We start from the raw sequence: 22,094 nt of genomic DNA on the forward strand, positions 1-22,094 counted from the left end.
GAATACAAAAGTTGTAGTTATCATTTTTTATCTTTCAAATTCAGCCGGTTTCGTTTCAATCCAATTAGCAGTTAGGGAGTAATTGCAAACTTATTATTGTTGTCTTGAAAATTGAAAAGCAAATTTAGGCAGTAAGTTTACCCCGATTTCTGTGGATAATCTATGCAGAATTTGATCGAGTGGTCAACATAAAAGTTGTAGGAAATTTTCCATAGTTTTTCAAAATATATTTGTTTGTCTCATTTGGGGCAGGGAGTTGGAAGTTATGGACAAAATACAAGAGGTCTAGAAATCTGTCCGAAATTTTAGAATGATATAGTTCACTAGAATTCTAGTTTGTGGGGTTTCATTGAAGTTTTCAATTACAAATCGTTTTGAAGTATCCAGTTGAGTTGTGCTTTATAAAAATAGGTGACTTGATCGGGCATGTCTTGAGGCTCCTCAGTGAAGACAAGTAAACGTAGCGGTGGTTTGCTACCATTTTGACTTGTTACTGCACTTTAATATTCAGAAGTATTTAATGTATTAATAATTGAACTATATGGTGATGCTTTATCTGATCGTATTATACTGATGCTCTATTATCTACTAATGATGACGGTGGTGATTCGAGTATGGTATATGTGGTTGATTCATATCTCTTAATGAAGTTGAAGTATTATTTGAAGTTTATATTAATATGAAGTAAAGTATTGTTTTGGCATGTCATGCATATTGCATCATTCATTTGTATTTGAAGTTATGTCGTGATCATATGATCCTACCGTACCGGTACATACTTAGCATAGTACGTTGCCTGAGGAGGGCTACGATACGGCTCCATACCCTTCGTGGTATGCAAGCAGAAGTCATATGTATTGCATTTAGATGCACTTATTGAAGTACTTGCAAATATCGATGACCTAAAGTGATTATATAGCTTGGTGCATGTGTTCGAGAGGAGATAGTATTTTATACATTATAATATTGGATTCTTTATCTGGAAGTATTATTCTTATCAATTGAAGTTACTTTAAATCATTGATAATTCAACTTGTGATTTAAATATCTTGTCATAACAAATTTGCTTGCTAAAATGTTTCGAGCCCTTTTGGCAGAACTTCGGCTCTAGCTTTTCTCTGGAAAAAAAAAGCCAGAGACCTGCCAAACACCTTTTTAAAATGACTTACTGCGAAAAGCACCTAAATGTTAGAGTCATTTTTGTACTACGGAGAACAAGCCACAAATATTAGCTTCACCAGCTCTGGCTCTGGCTCTAGCACTTCAATATAGGGGGAATGGATCTGGCTCTAGGATAAGCCGCTGCCAAACGATTTGTGAAATGGCTTCAGCTCTACCAAAAAAGTCCTTTTAGGAAAAGTCAGAGCCAGAGCTGTTTTTGGGTAAGCTAGACCCTACTAAACGGACCCTTTATTTCACTATTGCGTTAGTCAATGCAGGATTTTGGTGCTTGCCAAGGTGAATAGAAAGTAGCAGCATGTTGCACACATGGTTTAAAGACTCATTTAAAACCAAATATTTAGTTTTCTTTATTAAAATTGAGGTTGACATTTCTGAAGTGGTGTAGATGTTAATCGTATCAGCTATGCTCATTCTTGCTAGAAGGTTATTTATGTTAGTGTGATGTATTTTGCTTCTGTGATGCTTACACATGCAAAGGAGATGATGTCGAATTTTATATTTTTTTAGTTTTTGGTTGTTGGTAGTGAAGTCTAGTAGCATCTCAGGCGTTTGTGGATTCTGAGGTGTTACGGAGAGTTCTCAGAGGAAGGTACTTCCATGAATCAAGACTTCATGCGAGTGACGACGAGGAAGAAGCATGCTAGTCGGACCTAGTGTGCTATAATGGTAGGAAGAGAAGCATTGCAGGTTGAGTTGATTGGCGAACAGGAAATCAACTGAGATTTGGGGGATAGATAGATCTCTAAACATTTTGATGCTCGATCGAGCACACCCTAGCAAAATCAAGAACTTTCTCATGTCTCTGAATTAATTGGTCATGACGAGTGGATGATGGAATGTGTTAGGGGTGTTCTTAACATCCGGTTTACAAAACTAGGACGAGTTTATCCTTAACCACGCTTTAATCCACACCCTTATCGAGGGGCTACCCTAACTCTGGTTACAGCCTCCGGTCACATGACGCCATATAATATAAATGAGGCAACTGGATAGATGATATGGCTTCCACATCAATTGGAAAGAACCTGTCCCAGGACGCTTAGAAAGAACCTATCTTAGGACCTTACCCGAGGATAGGTTCTTTCTAATTGAGGGCTTGTTCGCTTCACGATTAATTCATGTGGATTGGATGGTATTGAGCCGGTTTAAATCTATGATACGTCAAAATTCATCCTAAAGCATTTTAGTACACTGCAATCCACATGAAATTAGAATAACCAACCAAGGCCTAATGTGGAAGCCATTTTATAGCAGCCACTTGGGCGTGGCGAACAATATTTCTAGGCTTGGGCTCCGGAGAAATTTGGAGTGCATATTGTGAAATCGGCATATAAATTGTTATACAGAAAAAAGCATGAGGGTGTGGTCTCTCAACAGCCGAGCACCTTAGACTATCTTCAGCAGCTTACTAATTTCTATACCTATATGCAAACTCCACTCTACGAACAGAAGTTTACAGTGCAGAACAGTGTTTTTGGGTAAACTATGTGTAAACTGCTGCAGACGGCCTTAGGTGATGGGCCACGAAAGGTTTTGTGGAAGCTCAAGGTGAAGATGTTTTGGTGGCACGTGTGCAAGTTCCAAAACTAATAAACCTAAGTCACCTAGGTGTCTGATCTGCTGGATGTCTATCTCAAGCGGTCATCAATTCATCATATTCGGTATATGGGCGACACGCGGTGAGTGAACAAACTATGAGTATAGTATGTGCAACAGGCTTCGCTTTAGGCTGGAGACACTGCGTATGACACCCTATCGAGCAGCGGAGCGGAGATGCTTCCTTTCATGCAGAGGACAGAAATAGTTGGCCATGCGATGGAGGCGATGGCATGCAGGATACTCTCAGTGTTGCTACGCCAAATGGACTGTGACGGCTCCATTTGGAGGCAGGAGATTCGCAAGAGGACCGGCGTTGAAAGCGAACGGTGAAATTAGGCTGGCCTCCTGATTTCTTATTATATAGGTAGATCTTGTAACAAGGCTGCGCATTTTCAAGCCACAGGTCACAAACACAGAGCGGATATGTGGCATGTAAATGCAGCGTGTGTGAGTGAACTGGCGATGTCTATAAACAGATTTCGTAGAATACGACGCACTAAAATAAAACGGAACCAAGATATCCAGGAATTGGACTCACATGAATCCTAATACAACTTATAATTTGTAATCAGTGGACACACGAATTCTAAGACAACTTATATTTTGAATCAAAGATGCACATAATTTGTGGAGCTGACGAATTGAAACGAGATGAATGAAAACGAGCCACAGCAATTGAATACTAGTGGATTGCATATTACAGGTTACATGCCTTATCGAATAGACAAGTGGTCAAAAACAAGAACAGATTTATTTAACCTAGCAATCTAACAATTTATCATACTCGACACGAAAATGTCTACTTAATTCACTCATACATAAGATGGTCCATCGATACATTAAATAAACAAAACAACATTGTTACCACTGTTTACCAGGCAACTAATTCTATCATAATAGCGCAAGGCTAAATTCTGACTAATAATATATACACCATTGTTGAACATAACAGATTTGTTAGACAAACTCCTCCATTTCCTGCTCTTTCAAAGGACTGGTGGTGATGCGGACTGCAGTACCCATTTTTCTTTTTGGTCCTAGATTTGTAGATGGATAAAGAAATCCATCGAACACTGACCAACTTGAAAATTCACCACAAGATTCAGTTCTAGTCATATGCATATACCACCAGTTGAATATTATGTACTTGAAGCTGCACCCTTAGCGTCTATGTAACCGCCAATTTCTTGGGCAACAGAATTATCTTCTTTGCTCTCGTCGTCCCTGGGATTACTATTTCTGTCACTACTGGAATCAGACAAGGGGGCAGCAGCATCTTCTGAGGAAGAATCAATGCTGGATCTCTTCCTTGTATCCCTGACTCTCCTACCTTTGAGCTCAAGTCGCCTGCGTTTCCGACACTTACGTTTGCCCCTAGGTAGATTATCCTGATGCAAATCAGCACTCCCCTCTGAATCCCTATCAGGTCCAGTTCTTATGTTCTCTGCGTCCGGTACGTCAGGTAACAATGAGTTGCTTTCCCCTGTTCGCCTTTTATTTGAATTCATCTGAAACGAAAGTCAGTACAAATGGTTTTCAACATCAAACTAAAGAAGAAACAGAAATAAAATCAATGAAATAAATTTGCAGCTACCAATTCAAATAAAAAACAAAGAAAATGTTAATACTAGAAAGAATATTACAGTAGATAAACGCTATTTCTGAGACAAAATGGAACTTCTAAATAGGACAGTTTAGATTAGTATTCCTGGTTTCTGAAAGTCTACAACTCTGGGTAGTTATCCAGAATCACCCGAAGGCAGGTTTCCCAGGAATGCATAGGAGTGGTATCGGATCACGATTTAAATGTTTCCCTTAATTAATTCTAGTTAAAAAATGAATAGAAACATAGTCCAATCCTAATATGATCATATCCTTAAATTTTATAGTGTAAAATTGAGAGCCTGTTACCACCCTTAGGAATGCATAGAGGCTAAGGGCATATTCAACCCACAGACAACGTGTCTTCAATATGACATGCAATGCAGACAGCTAAAAGGATAGGTCGTACAATGGACTGTTAAGTTTGCGGGTCTGCAAGCTGTTCAATGTTATTCATATATCCAAGATCAGTTATGAAGGCCATTTTGTAACTGAATCTGTTATGAATTTCACCATGTTCAATATGAGAGCACTAGGCCCGAATATATACACCTACGGATCAGGGCGACTAATCGCCTTGATCATCGCCTAATCGCGAATAATCACCCAGTGGGGTCGATCAGACAATCAGGCGATCTGAAAACAATGCTGGCAATGGCAATTGATTTCCCACCATGGGCTATTAAAGTCGTGGACAAGCTTCAGAGAAGTTTTCTTTGGATGGGCTGCATGGGTGGGACATTGTCATGTGGCTTGAGAAAAGGTCACCCGACCCCCCCGAGCTTGGTGGACTTGGAATTTCTGATCTCAAACATCCTGTCTGGGCGCTAAGGATGAAAGTGGGTTTGACTTAAAAAACTGAACCTCATCGCCCTTGAGCAGCCTTCCTATTCAGATCCCAGACCAAGTTAATGCCTTCTTTCCGGTGGCCGTTGTATCAGAAGTAGGCAATGGGAATCACACTTTGTTCTGGACTGGTTGTTTGGAACCGTGGACAGTGTATTGCTGATCTTGCACCTCAATACTAGAGGCCATCCTAAAGGATGAAGCAACGTACTGTCCAGGAAGCTCTTACTGATCACAGCTGGGTTTTGGATATTAAGGGAGCCCTCACTGTAGGTGTTATTGTGAATGTCCTCCATCTCTGGGAATTGCTGTACAACTTCGATATAGAGCCTGATGTCGAAGATGTCAACATTTGACAACTTTCAACTAGTGGGCAATACTCAGCCAAGTCTGCTTATGAGGGTTTCTTCCTGGGATCTACTCAGTTTGAACAGTATGAGAGGATTTGGAGAATCCGGGCACCGCCTAAATGCAGTTTTTTCCACTGGTTGGTGGCCCATGATCAGTGCTGGAAGGCAAATCACCTGCGCGGCGTGGGCTGTCCCATCCTGAGCACTCCCATCTTTGTGAGCTGGGAGATGACACTACCAACCACCACCTAGTCTTCTATGTCTTTGCTAGGCAATTCTGTACATCTTTTTAAGGCAGGTCAGCCTCTATTCCTTGTCGCCACAGCCTTCAGACACTTCCTTTTGACAGCTGGTGGGGAAAACTATTGGAACAAGCAAATTGATGCAAAAAGGTCTCAACTCTCTCATTGTGCTTGGGGCATGGACTAACCATCGGAATCATTGTGTTTTTTATGATATTATACCCAGCCTTGGTGGTGCTCTTACCCTTGGTGGAGAAGAGCGCCGGTTGTGGAGTCTAGCAGGAGCTAAGGGTCTGTCCTCTTTGACAGCCCCTCTCCTTGGTGGTTAGCTTAGTGCTAGTCTTTTTGATCACCCCTTTTTCTAACTTCAGGTGCAAATGTAATTTCTGAGTTGTGTAGGGTTGTGTGTGGTGTGTGTTGCAGGGCTCTAACCCCTTTCTTTCTTCTTAATATAATGATGCACAGATATCCTGCGTTTTTTGTGGGGAAAAAGGTCTTACGCATTTCATTGGGTATTAACCTGATATTGTTGCTCCACCAGCCCAAAAAAGGAGAGGTTGTGACTAAGGTGCCAAGTTCAGTGGAATTGTTCATAACCTAGAGGTTGTAAATCATAAGTAGCACCTCCCTGTGAGGGCAAATTTCAGGGTTGGATATAAAACCTCACTCGCTGGCAACCCATAAAACAGTGCCAGGGGCGCTGACCTGTGGTAACGGTGCCAGTCAGCCTGTGTCAGTGCTGCAATCCTACCTGGGTCCTGGGATAGTGATGGGGCGACAAACCATGTGTCTGTGGCTACCAGCATACATTATGGAGTGGCTTTATAGGGTCTACGCTATCAAGGTTTAGGGTGGGGGGGTATCAGTCAGTTGAAGACTAAGGGCTACTTTGGGAGCCACAAAACCGGTGGGGATTGGAGGGGCTGAAATCCCCTCCTTATTCAATTTTGAATAAGGAGGGGATTTCAGCCCCTCTAATCCCCTCTGGTATTTAGACTCCCAAACTAGCCCTAAGGTTTCATCATGCAAACAATCCTGGGGGGGGCAGTATTTTTTTCCCCCACTGGCCAAGTTTTTTAAGGCAGAAGTTCAGCTTCCAGTAGACGTGTTGAGTAAGGATGTGTTTGGTTGCAATGATAGGACTGGACGTGATGGGATGATCCCTCAAATAAGGTTGTTTGGTTTAGGGTCAAGGGTTGGGACAGGACTATCACAGTGTTGTCCCTAGTTATCCCTCAAAATTAGAGGGACGAGAGAGGACACCAGGGGACGTCCCTATCATGGATGTCCCGCAACCAAACACACCCTAAAAAACACACGAGATGAGAATGTACTGAATTGATTCTTCAGACGGGTAGCAGAGGCTTGTCATCTTCCAGTAGATCAGGAGCCTGACAATACATAATTAATTGATTCTTCACACAATTAGTATGTACATGTTCATCTTCCAGTAGATCAGGAGCAAGACGTCTTTTCATCAAGTTCAGCATGTATTGACAGGCATGATGGTTTATTTAGCAATGGCTATTGATTTTCCTTCCAAAGCCTGGGAAGCCATTGACAAAATCCGAAAAGCCCTTCTTTGGAGAAGACGCAAAGAGGCTAAGGGAGGCCATTGCCTTGTGGCCTGGGGAAGAGTCTGCCGGCCTCTTAAGCTGGAAGGCCTGGGCATCTCCGGGCTACCCGAGATGTGTTGGGCTCTTCAGATGAGATGGTTATGGCTGCATAAAACTGATTCAACACGGCCTTGGGCGCAGCTCCCCTTTCATGTTCCTAATAAAGTTCGGGCTTTCTTCTCCACTGTTCTTCTTTCAGAAGTTGGAAATGGAGCCAACACCCTGTTCTAGACTGATAAATGGATCTCAGGGCAGAGAATATGTGACATTGCTCCCAGGGTTTTTCAGTGTATACCCAGAAGAATTCAAAAAGAACTGTTCAGGAGGCTCTTCTAAATAGAAGATGGATCTCTGATATCAAAGGTGCCCTCTTTGTGGGAGTTTTAGTGGATTATCTTCAGCTTTGGAACCTTCTTTCTGAGATAGTGTTGCAGCCTACTATTGAAGACAAACATGTTTTCAGTATTGCCTCAGATGGTAACTATTTAGCTAAAGTGGCTTATGAAGGGCTCTTCATGGGATCAGTCTATTTCAGCCACTATCCCAAGGTGTGGAAAACCTGGGCCCTGCCTAAATGCAGATTTTTTCTTTGGCTCGCTGCGCATAACAGGTGCTGGACCGTTGACAGGTTGGCCAAAAGAGGGCTTGATCACCCTCCAAAATGCCCCTTGTGTGATCAAGAGGATGAAACCTTAGATCATCTCCTGGCCTCCTGTGTTTACTCAAGGGATTTCTGGCAGCTGCTGAGGACTTTCGACCTTCAAGTGCTAGCCCCTTCCTTCATGAGCTGGTGGGAATAAGCCTCTTCTTCGGTTACAGGTCTTCTTAGAAAGGGGTTCAATTCTCTTATTGCTTTGGGGGCTGGATTATTTGGAATCATCGCAACAAATGTGTCTTGATAATTGGAGCCCTAATGTGTCTTTAGCCATTAGGATGGTTGTAGAGGAAAGATGGATGTGGGAAATGGCTGGGGCTAAAGGCTTTTTCTACCTGTCTGCCCCACTTTTTGAGGTTTCGTCTCGGAGGGGGAGTTAGGCCAGTAGTTGGGTGCTATTCTCTGATGGATTCTTTTGGTTTTCTGGTTTTAAGACCTCCGTAAGGAAGTCTGTCTTGTTGTACCTGGTCTTCTTAGACCTTTTACCTCCTTAATATAATGGGGCGTAGTTCTCCTGTGCTTTTCGGGAAAAAAAAGACTGGTAGCAGAGCGGGTAAGTAGATGATGAGGCAGAGTATTTGGCAAGGCAATCAGCCATCCAACACCATTTTTTTATGGCCAGCCATTTTAGTTCATTCCTCCCCCTAAATTAATTATGTGGCATGCCATTTTAGTTTATTTTAGCAAGATTTGAGTCAACCCAACAACCCAAAACAAGTGGAGCTTGCATCCCTACTCCATACAGGAAAGTGTAACCAGATAAAATGACAAGCAATGATGAAGCCCATAAACTTACTTTTGAAGCTTGGTCAAAAAGGTGAGCCCACTCCCTCCTCTTCCTAAGGCAACCTTTGATGGCATCCGCATAACTGCGATACAAAGAATCTCCCCCATTCGATTTCCTTGAGTCCCTAAAATGCTGAAAAGTAGAAGATAATCAGCATGAGCACCAAGAATATAGATGTGTGCTTAGACTTAAGAAAATATATACCTGATGGATAGCATCACAGAGTTCCACATATGTTATATTCCTGTCTTTACTGACAATTTCATCAATCAATCCTGTACGTAGAATATGGCACACTTACAGACTTTCACGGTATATAAAGCCAGATGAAATTGGCAGAATGAACTCTGAAGAATATGTTGATGAGTGAAATCCTAACCCTAACTAGGGTTGGGCTGCTATATTAATTGATCAAAATAGTATATATACCAGGTAAATTGTGTGAAACAATAGTATCCATCAAATCATCCTTTGATAAACCAGCATTGGCTCCAGTTGGACATATGCCACGAATTTTCTGTTCTGATGCTATATTTTCAGCTGATCTGCACGAGTTTTTCACAGGAGCATGCTCCGTGCTAGAAACTCTATGCCTTTTTTCTGTCCTCTTAGTGTCCTCGCTATCTTTTAATGAATCTTCTCTGTTTCTCTTTTTTATAACCTGCACTCAGAGGGAAGCATCACAGCATTAGAAACTAAATATGGTGAATTGGCATAAAAAAAGGTTACCTTATGTCCTCCGGGTGCTAATAACTTACCGCTGCATGATCCCTTCCTCCATGTGATGAATACCGCTTAGAAAAAACAGATGATCCAGTTGAATGAAGCATCTGTGCACCAGCTGCTTGATGGCAACGTGGCACCCTCGGTACTCTGGGGGAGCTGTTCAATTGTTGATGCAACAATAATGCAAGCTACAGAAATGTTTCCATAAAAAAAAGTGAGAAAAGAGGAACTTTTCACTAATAAATTGTAGTTGGGACAATTTATGATCTTCATACCTGCTCATCACTCAATGGGGCAGCCGAATCAGATGCACGCAGCTCGGTTGGTGCTGAATTATTGGAACTATCTTGCGTGACATTAATGATGCGCTGGTAGATCTTGTCCTTTTTCTGGGAAGAACTACAAGCTGCTGCCTTATTACGAGACTGAAGTGATGGCACCTCTCCATGGAATGATCTTGCTGAGGTGCCTCCAGTGAGGGCTATCTTCTGTGATTGCTCCTTTGACACCGGTAATCTATGTTTGACTGTAGACAGATGTATTCTACTAGCTTGAGATGATTTTGGTGCAGAAGGTTGTGAGTCTTTTAGTTGAACTTTCTCAGAGTATCTTGTCACTTCCTGGGAACTATCTTCAGAAAATTTCACGGGATCATGTTTGCTGACAGTTGGTGAGAGCAACTCCTCTTTCTTTGAACAATCACTATTCCCTGATGATGGTTCTTTAGATGCCAGAGAGTGTGATAACTCAGGTGGTGTAGAGACAGAACCAGAAAACGATGTACAAACTTTTGCAGAACCCAAAGTTGAGTTAGGATTCTCAGCAACTGTGTGCCTCGGATTTTGTGCTTCCGATTTCAGATGTTCATGGGATACTGAACCATATTTTAAATTGGATGAATCTTTTTGGACGATTGAAAGAACTGCAGCATCCCCTAGGCCTTGCTTATTGCTTTCATGGTCATCACTCACTAAATCGACACAGTGAGCTGCCTTGTTTTCCTGAGAACTAGGCTCAGTTTTAATAGTCTGTGGTTTTGGCTGACCAATAAGTAAATCTGGTACACCAGCAACAACCTGCAGATTTGAAGCTTGATTTGGTTGCTTTGGAAGGCCCTGTATGTCTTGCACTTTGATGGGACCTGCATGGATTATCATATTTCCATTAGATTCCAAGCAACAAGCATATAAGTAGCACTACTGGATTTGGCAAAAGGGCCTCTCTAGCTGAGTTGGTTAAGTGGTTTGAGTTGCACTCCTCAGGTCCTGAGTTCGACTCCCTGTGGGAGCGAATTTCAGACTGTGGTTAAAAAAACCCTCGTCTGTCCCACGCCAAAGCACAGGTCTAAGGTTCGGTCCCGGTCATCATCGTTCTCGCATGGGCTATGGTGCCGCTGTGTATGGGTGGGGCAGGCGTTCGGGGGGTTTCTCAACTTGTGTGGGAAGGTCTTCTCTTAATACAATGTCTGAAGGTTGTCTTACTCTTACCCCCGCAGGTTGAGTTTCTTTAGTAGCACTACTGGATTTCATAGGACAAATATTTGTGCATCAGGTAAAGTATCTGAGGAACTTGAGTTACCTGAACTTGTTATGTCAGGCCTTGAGCACACAATGTGATCCTCTTCTGGCTGTTGCTTATACATTGTAACCTGCATTGTGCCAAATAATGTACAATTAACTTAATACAATAACCCAAAAAACAGGAATTAAGGTGTCAGAAACACAAAGAACTCACTGCTTTAAATGGATAATCCATACAGCAACAACAAAGACTTATTCCCAAGCAAGTTGGGGTAGGCTAGAGTTAAAACCCAACAAAACCCACAGGTCAAGGCTCGGGCACATGGACAGCTATTTTCCATACACTCCTATGTAAGATATCTGCAGTGCACTAATGCGAAAGGGCCTCTAGTGTCACACCCGGATTTAATGGGCAAACCCAGGCGCGAATCAAATGTGTGATGGGATCAAGTTTCACACATATGATGACTTATGGTACAGAAACGAATGTCATATCTTTAATATATAATGGAGTTTTGTACAGAATAGTTAAATAATTACATCATACGAAGACAAGGATTCAGCAACCATGGTTGACTGGGAGAAGACGATCTAGACCTCTCACAAACTCATCGCAGCATCCTTCATACTCCTTATCCTGCGTTATTTGTTCTTGACCTGGGGGGATGTGAGTACAGCGAGGGTGATCTCACATACGTTCATCGCTCAACAAGTCGTGGGATATAATGTGCATGAGCTCACTTACAGTGGGGCTCATGTGAAGTGTAAGGCTTACCAAAAAAGATGGTTAAAGCTGAGCATTGTTTTTAAAGTTGGTCAAAATTTTATTAGCAGTTACCAAGTATAAGTAGATACCAACCCAAATAAATAAGAGATCAAAATTAATAATAAAACTCACGATGCAATGCAAATGACAAATTAAGTTTAGTTCCATAAATTACCCATGTGAAGGTCCGAGCCGCTCATGACCGCGAGCACGGCTGATATACCAGTTTTACACTCTGTAGAGGTTGCGCATCTTTACCCACAAGTCGTGTTACCCATTTACCACGGGGTCATGAATCACATACATCTCTACCGAGGAGACGAGGCAGGGTAGCACTACGAGGCCTTTACAAAGTTCCACTAGCTTCAGAAAACCCGCTACGGTTTTTGAGAAGGGCAATATAGGAATCTCTTGTTCGAAAAGCCATTGCAGCATGATCGACCCGAGAACCTCCCTATACCGACAGCTCCTCTACCGTCCTTGCCCCTTTCGGGTAAGGTAGTCCGTAGTCCTCCACTAGCTTTCCTAATTAATCAGCCAAGGGCGTCCCATATCACCCTTGTGGTAGCACTGTTTTCCCGAGTGGTTCTCCATGTTCCAATTAACCACTGTTATTAAAGCGTCGTTTAAGCGCTAGAACGCGATTTGAAGCTAAAACGTCCACACGTTTTAAAAAAACAGTGTTGAACGTCCGTTTTGGACGTTTAAGCGTCGTGTAAACGTCTGAACGCGCGTTTTGGACGTTTAAGCGTTCTACGGACGTTCTATGCGTTAGTGGGCCTTAATGGGCCTTTAAGCATCCCGCCAGGCATCCCGCCAGGCAGCCGCCAGACAACCGCCAGTAAGCGCTTCAAGCATCCCGCCAGGCCGCCGCCAGATGCCAGCCTGCTACCGCCGTCGACCGTCCTCAACCGCCCTCCAGGTACGCCGTCGGCCCCCCTCCTCCCTCCTCCCTCCTCCGGTCCTCCCTCTTCCCTCCACCCACAGGGCAATGTGCCGCCGCCATTGCTCCAGCCGCCGCCGCTCCATTGCTTCAGGCTTCAGCTTTTGGAAAGTGCCCAGTGCTCCAGTGCCCCACTGTGCCCAGTGCTCCAGCCGCCGCTACCCAGTGTGGCTGCCCATTGATAATATGCCATTCTATTGTGTGTGTTGCAGGAAGCCAGGAAGCACACTGTTTTTGGCAAGCTTGTTGTTGGAAGTGATGTTCTGAAGAGAATCGAGCAAGTAGATGTGCAATCCGCAGCACCTATTGCTCCATTTGATATAAAGATTTTGGGGGCATTTAGCTAAAGTGTGGCAGTGAATTTCAATGGCAACAAATAGCGAGGCATTGTCTGCCGGTGAAAGTAATGACTCCTATGACCCACTCAAAGATCAGTCACGAAGGCCAAAGTCAAATGATCCAGGATGGAAATATGCATACTATGTTGAGGCAAGAAAGCGAGAGTTGATTCAATGTGCTTTGTGCCCCAAACAAATAAAAGGAGGTATCAAGAGGTTGAAACAACATCTAGCTGGTGGCTATGGAGATTGGAGACATTGTCAAGTGTCCTAACACTACTAGAGAGATTGCTAAAGAGATGAATGAAGCTTTGAATAATGGGAAGCGGGCTAGGCCGTTGTACCTAGATGACGATGTAATGGAAGATGAAGCAGGACAAGATGATGTCCAAGTTATGGGAAGCAGGTCAATGTCAGCATCATCCAAGGCTTCCTCGTGTACTGTGCCAAGTTCTGGAATAGCTGCCAAAAGAAACAAAGCAATTTTCCAATTGAAGCCCCACCCAATTGCAGCTCCAAAGAAGTCCATTGCATCTATGATTCGACAAACACCTCAAGAGGTTGTAGCAGAGAGACATGCAAAGGGGCCTGCTCAAACTACCATAAGTGCTACCATGAAGCCTAAGGAAGAAAGAAATTATGTTTGTTTGGAGATAACCAAGTTTTTCTACGAGTGTGGTATACCATTCAATGCTGCGAACTCAAGGCAATTTGAGGTAGCTGTGGAGGCTATTTCTCAATATGGATTTGGGTTCAAGCCTCCTACTTTCCATGAGCTAAGTGTGCCTTTACTTGCTAGGGCTGTCAAAGACATAGATGATGAGAGGATGAAGCATGAGGAAGCATGGAGCCAATATGGTTGCACACTCATGTCTGATGGTTGGACAGACAAAAGAGGTCTCCATTTGATCAATTTCCTTGTTAACAGCCCTCAAGGAACATTCTTCTTGGAGTCCGTTGATGCATCAAATGAGTCACACAGTGCAGTGACGCATGCAGACTTGTTACAAAAGAGAATTGAGGGGATTGGTAAAGAAAATGTTACTCAGATTGTCACTGATAATGGTGCTAATTATAAGGCAGCAGGTAAGATTTTAATGGAGAGGATTCCTACCTTGTTCTGGACTCCTTGTGCGGCACATTGCTTGGACCTTATGTTGGAGGACATAGGAAAGCTGAAGGATTTTAAGAAGCCTATTGCTCGTACTCATCATGTCACCACTTTTATTTATAGACATGGGAGGATACTTAGTGAAATGAGGGTGCATACAAATGGGATGGATCTTGTGAGACCTGCTGCTACTAGATTTGCTACTGCCTTCCTTACCATGAAGAGTTTGCACAAGTACAAGAACTCATTGAAAGGCCTATTTTCAGGTGATGTTTTCACTCAATCCAAGGTATCCAAAACAGAGGCAAGTAAAAAAGCATGACATTGTTTTCTCTCAAGAATTTTGGAATTCAATTGAGGATTGTCTTAGAGCTTCTTTACCGCTTCTTGTCGTGCTGAGATTGGTTGATGGTGATGAGAAGCCAGCCTTGGCTGAGGTTGCTGCAGCCATGACTATAGCAAAGAATAAGATTAGCTCCTCATTTTCTACTCAAAACAAGAAAGCATGTCTGAAACATATCATGAGCATTGTGGATCGACGTTGGGCGAACCAAATGGATACCCCATTATATGGAGCAGCACTATATTTGAACCCTGGAAAATTCTACAACATCAAAGCAGGTGATGATGAAGGCTATGTTGGAGAGCTAAGGGGTTGCTTTAATGATGTGCTTGTCAAAATGGTGGTAGATGAGGATCTTAGAGAGAAGATTGATGCCCAAGCTGTTCTTTATGAGAACCAAAGAGAGGCATTTGCAAATCCAATGGCTATAAAAAATGCACAAACAAGGAATCCACGTAAGTATTCTAAAATTGATAGTCTTCCCTCCATTTTCAGCATGTAACATATAATCTTCTTTGTTCTTGCCATTTTAGTTGATTGGTGGCTTGCATATGGTGGTCGTACTATTGAATTATATAAGTTTGCAAGATGGATTGTTAGCCTTTGTGCTTCATCATCTAGTTGTGAGCGGAATTGGAGTACATTTGAATTTGTAAGTGAGCTAGTCAAATTATTCAATTTCTATTTGCCACTACTTTTTTATCCTCAGTTCTTCATTGGTTAAATGGTTACTTTTATTTGCACTTGTAGATGCATACCAAAAAGAGGAATAGGTTAGAGCACAAAAGGTTGAATGACTTGGTATATGTTTCATACAACAGAAATATGGCGGATAGGTTTCAAAAAATACGTGAGGAAGGAAAAAACTTTGATCCTTTGATTTTAGAAGACTTCGATTGGGACAATGAATTGGTTGATCCATTAGCTAATTCTTCTCATGTTAGCAATGCTCTTGGAGATGATTTCAATTTATCATGGGACCAAGTTGATGAAGCTATTGGTGCATTTGCACATCTCAGAGGTCGTAATTTTCCTAGGAGAGCTGGTGGTGGGTGTGTGAGAAGGAATGAAGACCTTGAGGAAGAGGAGACTAATTTAGCAAATGAAGATGACGAGGATGGGGAATATATTCTTGATGATCTTGATGTGGAAGATGAAATTGAAGGAAGCAATAGTGGAAACGATGGTGATGGTCAAGGCGTGGATGCTCATGGTCTTAATATTGATGAGTTCGATGATGGTTACTAATCATGCATGAAAGTTGTAACTTGTGTTGTGTGGCTGAACTTGTGTTGTTGAACTTGATATGTTTTTATGCTAATGCTATTTGGTTTGTGAACTCAACTTATGTATGAACTTATTCTATATTTGAAATTATATGTCAAGTCTGAAAAGACGTTTCAACGCTCGTTTAAACGTTTAAACGTTGAAAAGTTGGTTCATAACGTTTTAACGTTTTACCGCTTTAATAACCATGCAATTAACACAATGATCTTATCATGAACAATAATAAACCAACAATAATAGTGGAACATGATCATAATTCAGTATAGCACTAATCCCAAAATCAGGTAGAGCAATAGCAAATCTACCCAATAGTTCATTTGTTTGCAAGGTGTGGGATAAACAGTACTAGAGAAACCTATTAGGTCCCATCAAATTAACATGAGCTTGTCACAGTGATTAACAGGAACATTATTAGGTAAAGAAGAGTAATCAAGGCACAACTTGCCTTTTTGGTGCAACTCCAGGTACTTCTCTAATTTGGTCTTCAGGTTCCTCGTGACCTCGCTACTACTCGTAGTAATACATACAATCAAGCAAATAATGGGTCTGGTAACATTACACCAAAGCATAAGAACAAAAAAGCGTAAGGATATTCTACGCATCCATATGAAATCGTATGATCAAGAACCATTAAAATCGATATTAAAACGAAGAATTTATGGATAAAACGATATTTTAGGCATAATAAATTTAATAGATATGATCTAACAGATATTACATTTAAATTAAGTATGTATTAAATTAAAATATTTGAGATGATATTAATCATTAACAATTATTTGTAAAGTGCTTAGGTTAGAATTATAAATTAGATATTACCTATGAAATATTTGGGAGTTCCAATCGACAATAAAAAGCTTAACAAGTGTCTTTGGGCTTCTACTGAAGAGAAGGTTGAAAAAAAACTGAGTCTTTGGAAAGGTAGGTTCCTAAGTCTGGGAGGCAGACTGACCTTAATGCACAGATGTTTAACTAATGTTCCCTTGTACATGCTTTCCATCTACTCTGCTCCTAAATCTGTTATTAGGAGAATTGATATTCACAGGAAAAATCTCCTGTGGCAGGTCGTGATTATAAAAAAAAATCATTTAGCAAAGTGGGAGATGGTTTGTACTCCAAAAAAGCAGGGCGGTTTAGGTGTTCTGGACCTTAATTGCATGAATGTTGCTCTGTTATCTAAGTGGTTTTGGAACATTGAGAACTCAAATGGTTTATGGCAGGAAATTATCAAGGCTAAATACATCAAAGATGTTCCTCTTATTTCTGTCAAAGTTAGACAAAATGATTCACATTTTTGGAGGGCCATTCTGGGCCTGAGAGATGAATTTTATAAATGTTGCAAAAAGGTTGTGGGTAATGGCAAGTCTACCAGCTTTTGGAAAAACATTTGGTGCGGAGATGTCTCTCTTGCAGACAAATTTCCAAGGTTATACAACATAGCTCGTGATAAAGACATTACAGTGGAAAAAGTGTTGAACTCTGATTTCCAGGCTCTTTCTTTCAGAAGGAGAATTATTGGTGATCTTTCCATGAAGTTTGGTGATTTAGTGGCTTGCTGCAATACCTTTCAAATTAACAATCAGAAAGACAAAGTGAGTTGGTCTTTAGACAAAAAAGGGTATTCAGTGAAGTCCTTTTATTCAAAAAAATGTGATCAGGTACGTGTGCCGTATTATTTTCTATGGAAAACGAATGTGCCTCAAAAAATCAAAGTTTTTCTTTGGTTGGTCCTGAGAAACAGGATTCTCACGAAAGACAACCTTAAAAAAAGGAATTGGCAAGGGCCAGTTGAGTGTGTTTTCTGTGGCATTGCTGAATCTATTGACCACCTTTTCTTTATGTGCCCTGTAGCCAGATATGTTTGGAGGGTGATTCAAATTTCCTTGGGCATTTCTTGTATCCCTAGTAGCATTGAAGAGCTCTTTGGTGTGTGGATTCGAAATTTCAATAAGAATACAAAGCTTATCCTCTTTGGTTGTGGAGCTGTTTTGTGGTCTATCTGGAGGGCTCGGAATGACTGGTGTTTTGGAAATAAAACTCTTTGTGATCCGTCTAATGTGGTTTTCATGTGCTGCTTTTGGCTGGACTCTTGGGCAATTTGACAGAAAAAGAAGGAAAAAAGGAAGGTGGGGCAAGGAAGCAGACTCATCCGAAGGATGGCAAGTGAAGTGATGTGTCGTGCCTTTGGTTGGTGTCCGATGGATCGTCGAATTTCTGGATGATAATCCCCTGTCTCAGAATGTTGTTGGCGCTTTGTTGATTGTGTGTGCTTTTAGTCTTTTGTTTCAATAAGAATACAAAGCTTATCTTGTAATAAGTGGTTCCTAGACTCAGTCGTTTACGTATGTCTACGCTTTAGGTCGTTTCTTTCTCTATCGAGCGCGCTCGGTATTGTTTAGGATGTAAGCAACGGGACTCTTACTCTCATCGAGAGAATGACACTATGAGTTGCGACGATTTTCTGTTTATTTTCTCAAACACTACACAATGTCATAACCATCTAAGGGTTGGGGACACATTTATAGCCCTAGGGGCTGCACTACACACTACTCTGCAATATTAGAGATGTTGTTGTCCCTGCTGTTCTCTAGATGCTAAAGGAGGACAGTCAAAAAGCTTCTGCTATCTAGATACTAAAGGAGAGCGAAAGGGCCTCTAGCCTAGCGGTTAAGGACTTCCGAGTAGCACCTCCAAGTCCTGGGTTCGATTCCTATAGGGAGCGAATTTTCAGGCTTGGTTAAAAAAAATCCCCTCGTTGTGCCCCATCCGCTCTCGGGTTGCAATGTCATGTGCACCACCCTCCGGTTGGGCCGTTGCAGAGTGGACAGTTGACGCCGGCCCGTTAGTGATGGGGGGCCAGGGTTCGGGGATTTTCTCGGCCGGGACCATTGTTTCGGTCTCTTCTTATATGTAATACCTGGAGGGCGGTCTTTCCCTCCCCGGTCGAGTTTTTTTAGATACTAAAGGAGATGATGCTGTCCTGCAGCATGCTGTCCTTCACAAGACCATGCGTTGTCTTCTAATCTAAAGAACTGCAGCAAAGCACTGTTGTCCTCTACAGTCTACCCAACCTGCTGTCCTTAAAGCAATCAAAAACTGCATTAAAGACCAACAGCAACAGCAGATGCTGCTGTCCTTTGCTGTCCTTAAAGCAGTCAAAAACTGTAGTAAAGACCAACAGCAACAGCAAATGTTGTTGTCCTTCGCACAGATCACGAGACTTATTCCAACATAGGACGTCTAGCGTATCATCTTTTGTCCTGCCAGTGGTTCTTGTAATGAGACTTATGTTTCCTATTTCCTAATGAAATAGGGGGTTATAGTGTTATACCCCATAGTCAAAAAAAGTTCAATTGTGGATCCAAGTGTTTGCTTGTTTATAACACCCACTTGAGGTTTTATTGCAATGTTTCTTAGCAGTGCTGCTCTTTTGCATTTAGCCATCTGTTATAGGTACAATGGGAAGTATATATAAGCTCCATAAGCTTCAATCAACATGCATATTATTGATATTCTCAATCATTTAAATTTCAGTGGAGTACTGGGGTACCTTGAGATGCTTCCATCATAAACCTATATGTATTGGAGCCATACAGTAAACACTCCACACTCGTTCATATATTTCATGCAGTGAGTAATAATGCACAGAAAAATTATTTGATATAATGCACGGGCACATGACTAGTAGTGTGAGAGAAAAACAATATGCTCAAGTTATGTCAGGATAACTAACTATTTTAGAATCTACACTAGTGAACAGTGTTGTATGGCAATCACTGTTTAAAATTGCAGGCTGAATCATTCAGTGGACACATACCTCATAAGGTAAGAATCGCTATAGTGCGCTTTAGTGACAACTAATCTAATGAGCGTATTAATTAAGAGAAAATGTTAATGACTGCGTACTTCCAGCTGATAAGTCTGGGCCCAAAGGAAAACATAAAAGGACCATAATCCTCCCCTGACATATAAGACGTCCAGGTCCATGTGAACTGCATCACATCCCCTTCCCTTGTCCTCTACTCATCAGGCCCTTCTGCCCTGCGCCTCTCCCTCTCCTGCCACTCACGCTCTACCCCAATGCCACCAGTGGCCATGCGATCTCGGAGTTGACTCCCCGTCACCTGTCTAGCCCTCCTTCCCATGGGGAAGACCAGTGCTGCCATAGAGCATGAAGTGGTGGGCGGCGGGGAAGGGCAAAGTTGTGGTTTCCATGGTGAACTGACTGCCGAGGAGAAAGGGCAAAGAAGAGGACAACACTCTGACAGATACCCAGCAAGGAAAAGTGAGATGATCCTGATCCCGCCAGAATCAAGAAAAGCGGCACTAAATTTCCTCGTCGCGAAGCCTGCTTAGCATAGTTAGCACCGCTAAAGCACTCATAGCCGAAGCAGTGGAGAAATGTGCCATTGTGTAGCGCAGACTCCAACCACACACTATAGCCTGTTATTTGTTACGTTGATTGCGATTTAAACAGTTTGTGAGTTTGATCTTTGAAGTAGTGTACTACCAGACCTTCTGAGAGCTGACTTGCAAAAAACTGCAAACTCCGGCAACACATCATAAAGTAGAAACAGCACAGCCATGCTAAGGCACCAAAATAAACAAATATATCAATCAATTTAACCCTGAGTGCAATATATTCAGTAATATAAATATATGTGAGAATGTGAGATACACTAACCTCTACCCCAACAAACCCTGAGTGCACTTCTTGTTCCACAATGGATGATGTAGTTTGAACTCCAGATGAGACCTCCAACTTCATGGGCACCTTTTTGCCATCCTTACTCGAAATCTCAACTTGCTCACAGTTATTATTCTCCCCACTTGGCTCCAAGGATTCCTCCATCTTCTTCTTGGTTTTAGCAGTTAGCAAATCAGAACTGACCATATTAGTTTCAGCGTGACCATCATCGCAAATGGAATCTTGTATCCCACAGCCCTCACTCTGCTGACACTCATTCTTCCAACTATCAGGCTCTGTAGCACATAGGAACCGAAAAAACAATGTATTAAAAAAAGAGTGTTCTTTGTGCAGCAATTAAACAGGAAATCGTGCCCAAACTATTTACCTCTCTTCTTAGCCTTGGTTAGAGGAGTCATTGCTTGTTGATTGCTGTCAATCTTCTTGCCACGACAACTCAGGCTTCGGACATAATGCTTCTCCTTCTTCGGTTCAGTACTTATCAAAACATCATCCGTCATCTCCCTGGGCTTCTCTCTGGCCAGCGCAAAAAGAGCATCAGCCCCATCATTATCGTCGGCCCAGGAGGGGAACTCGCAGTAGCGGAAGCCAAATCTCTTGGGGACGTAGCCGGTGCAGCGCCACAGGGCGGCGGAAAAGGCCGGGGCGCCGCGGAAAAGAGCGCCGTCGCCCCCGCCAGGAAGCCCGTGGACGTGGACGCGGGCTGGGAGCGGGACCTCGGCCCAGCGGCGGTACAGCGGAGGCGGGCGGTGGGTTGGCAGCTCGGCGAGGAGCTCAGCAACCTCGGCCTCGTCAGCGGAGGAAGGCACGCGCTTGGACCTCCGGCATTTGTGGCACGAGAAGGATGTGTGAACGCCGCGGACATAGCGTGCGCACCGCGTGTGCACCCACACGCTGCACTCGTCGCAGCTGACCATCTCCTCGCCGTCGTCGAACGTGACGCCGCAGGAACAGTCCACCGTCCACGAGCCGTCCACCCAGTCATCGGTGGGGTTAGGGGCGGGGATGGGAGGCGCCGCGGCCGCCGCCGCCATGGCGAGGTGGGTCTGCGGCGGCTCCGGTCGGTGCAGGCGGCCGCCTTTCATCGGCGGCGAGCGGAAACCCTAATCTCCGGATCGATGCGGAATAAACTGGGCGGAATGTTGAAGACGAGGGAGTGGACGTGGACACCGGGCGGAATAAACTGGGCGGATTCGATGGGAGAGATTTGGATTTTTGACACTTCAAACATGAGGCTTCGCGTATTTGACACTATAAAGATGGACTTTGCAAATTTAACACTCGTAAAATTGACATATCAATTTCATTGACATTTTCTCCGTTATGTTATCTGAAAATCCATTTTCCATTTATTGGCACACAAAAGGTCCAAAATGTCCTTGATCACATCTGATTGACGTTATGGTTTAATTGGACAGAGTCGATAATTTTATAAGAGACCCACCGCTTGTCAACGCTCGCCTAATGCAGTGC

General features: G+C 42.8%; 2 protein-coding genes across 2 annotated transcripts; one reads left to right on the forward strand and one right to left on the reverse strand.

Annotated features, from left to right (window-relative positions):
• Positions 1–3,433: 3,433 nt before the first annotated feature.
• On the reverse strand, positions 3,434–21,844 carry LOC103646653 (uncharacterized). Its single transcript, XM_008671363.3, has 9 exons — positions 20,989–21,844; positions 20,598–20,896; positions 11,184–11,253; positions 9,881–10,746; positions 9,638–9,793; positions 9,309–9,540; positions 9,084–9,154; positions 8,889–9,011; positions 3,434–4,289 (listed from the first exon to the last, which is right to left on the reverse strand). The coding sequence occupies exons 1-9, from the start codon at positions 21,704–21,706 to the stop codon at positions 3,921–3,923; spliced, it is 2,904 nt and encodes a 967-aa protein (XP_008669585.1). The 5' UTR covers positions 21,707–21,844; the 3' UTR covers positions 3,434–3,920.
• On the forward strand, positions 11,225–15,492 carry LOC103646652 (uncharacterized). Its single transcript, XM_008671362.2, has 2 exons — positions 11,225–15,081; positions 15,160–15,492. Exon 1 carries the CDS (start codon positions 13,415–13,417, stop codon positions 14,603–14,605), a length of 1,191 nt encoding a protein of 396 aa, XP_008669584.1. The 5' UTR covers positions 11,225–13,414; the 3' UTR covers positions 14,606–15,081; positions 15,160–15,492.
• Positions 21,845–22,094: the final 250 nt, after the last annotated feature.

Source organism: Zea mays, chromosome 2, assembly GCF_902167145.1.
Source record: "Zea mays cultivar B73 chromosome 2, Zm-B73-REFERENCE-NAM-5.0, whole genome shotgun sequence".
Lineage (NCBI taxonomy): Eukaryota > Viridiplantae > Streptophyta > Magnoliopsida > Poales > Poaceae > Zea > Zea mays.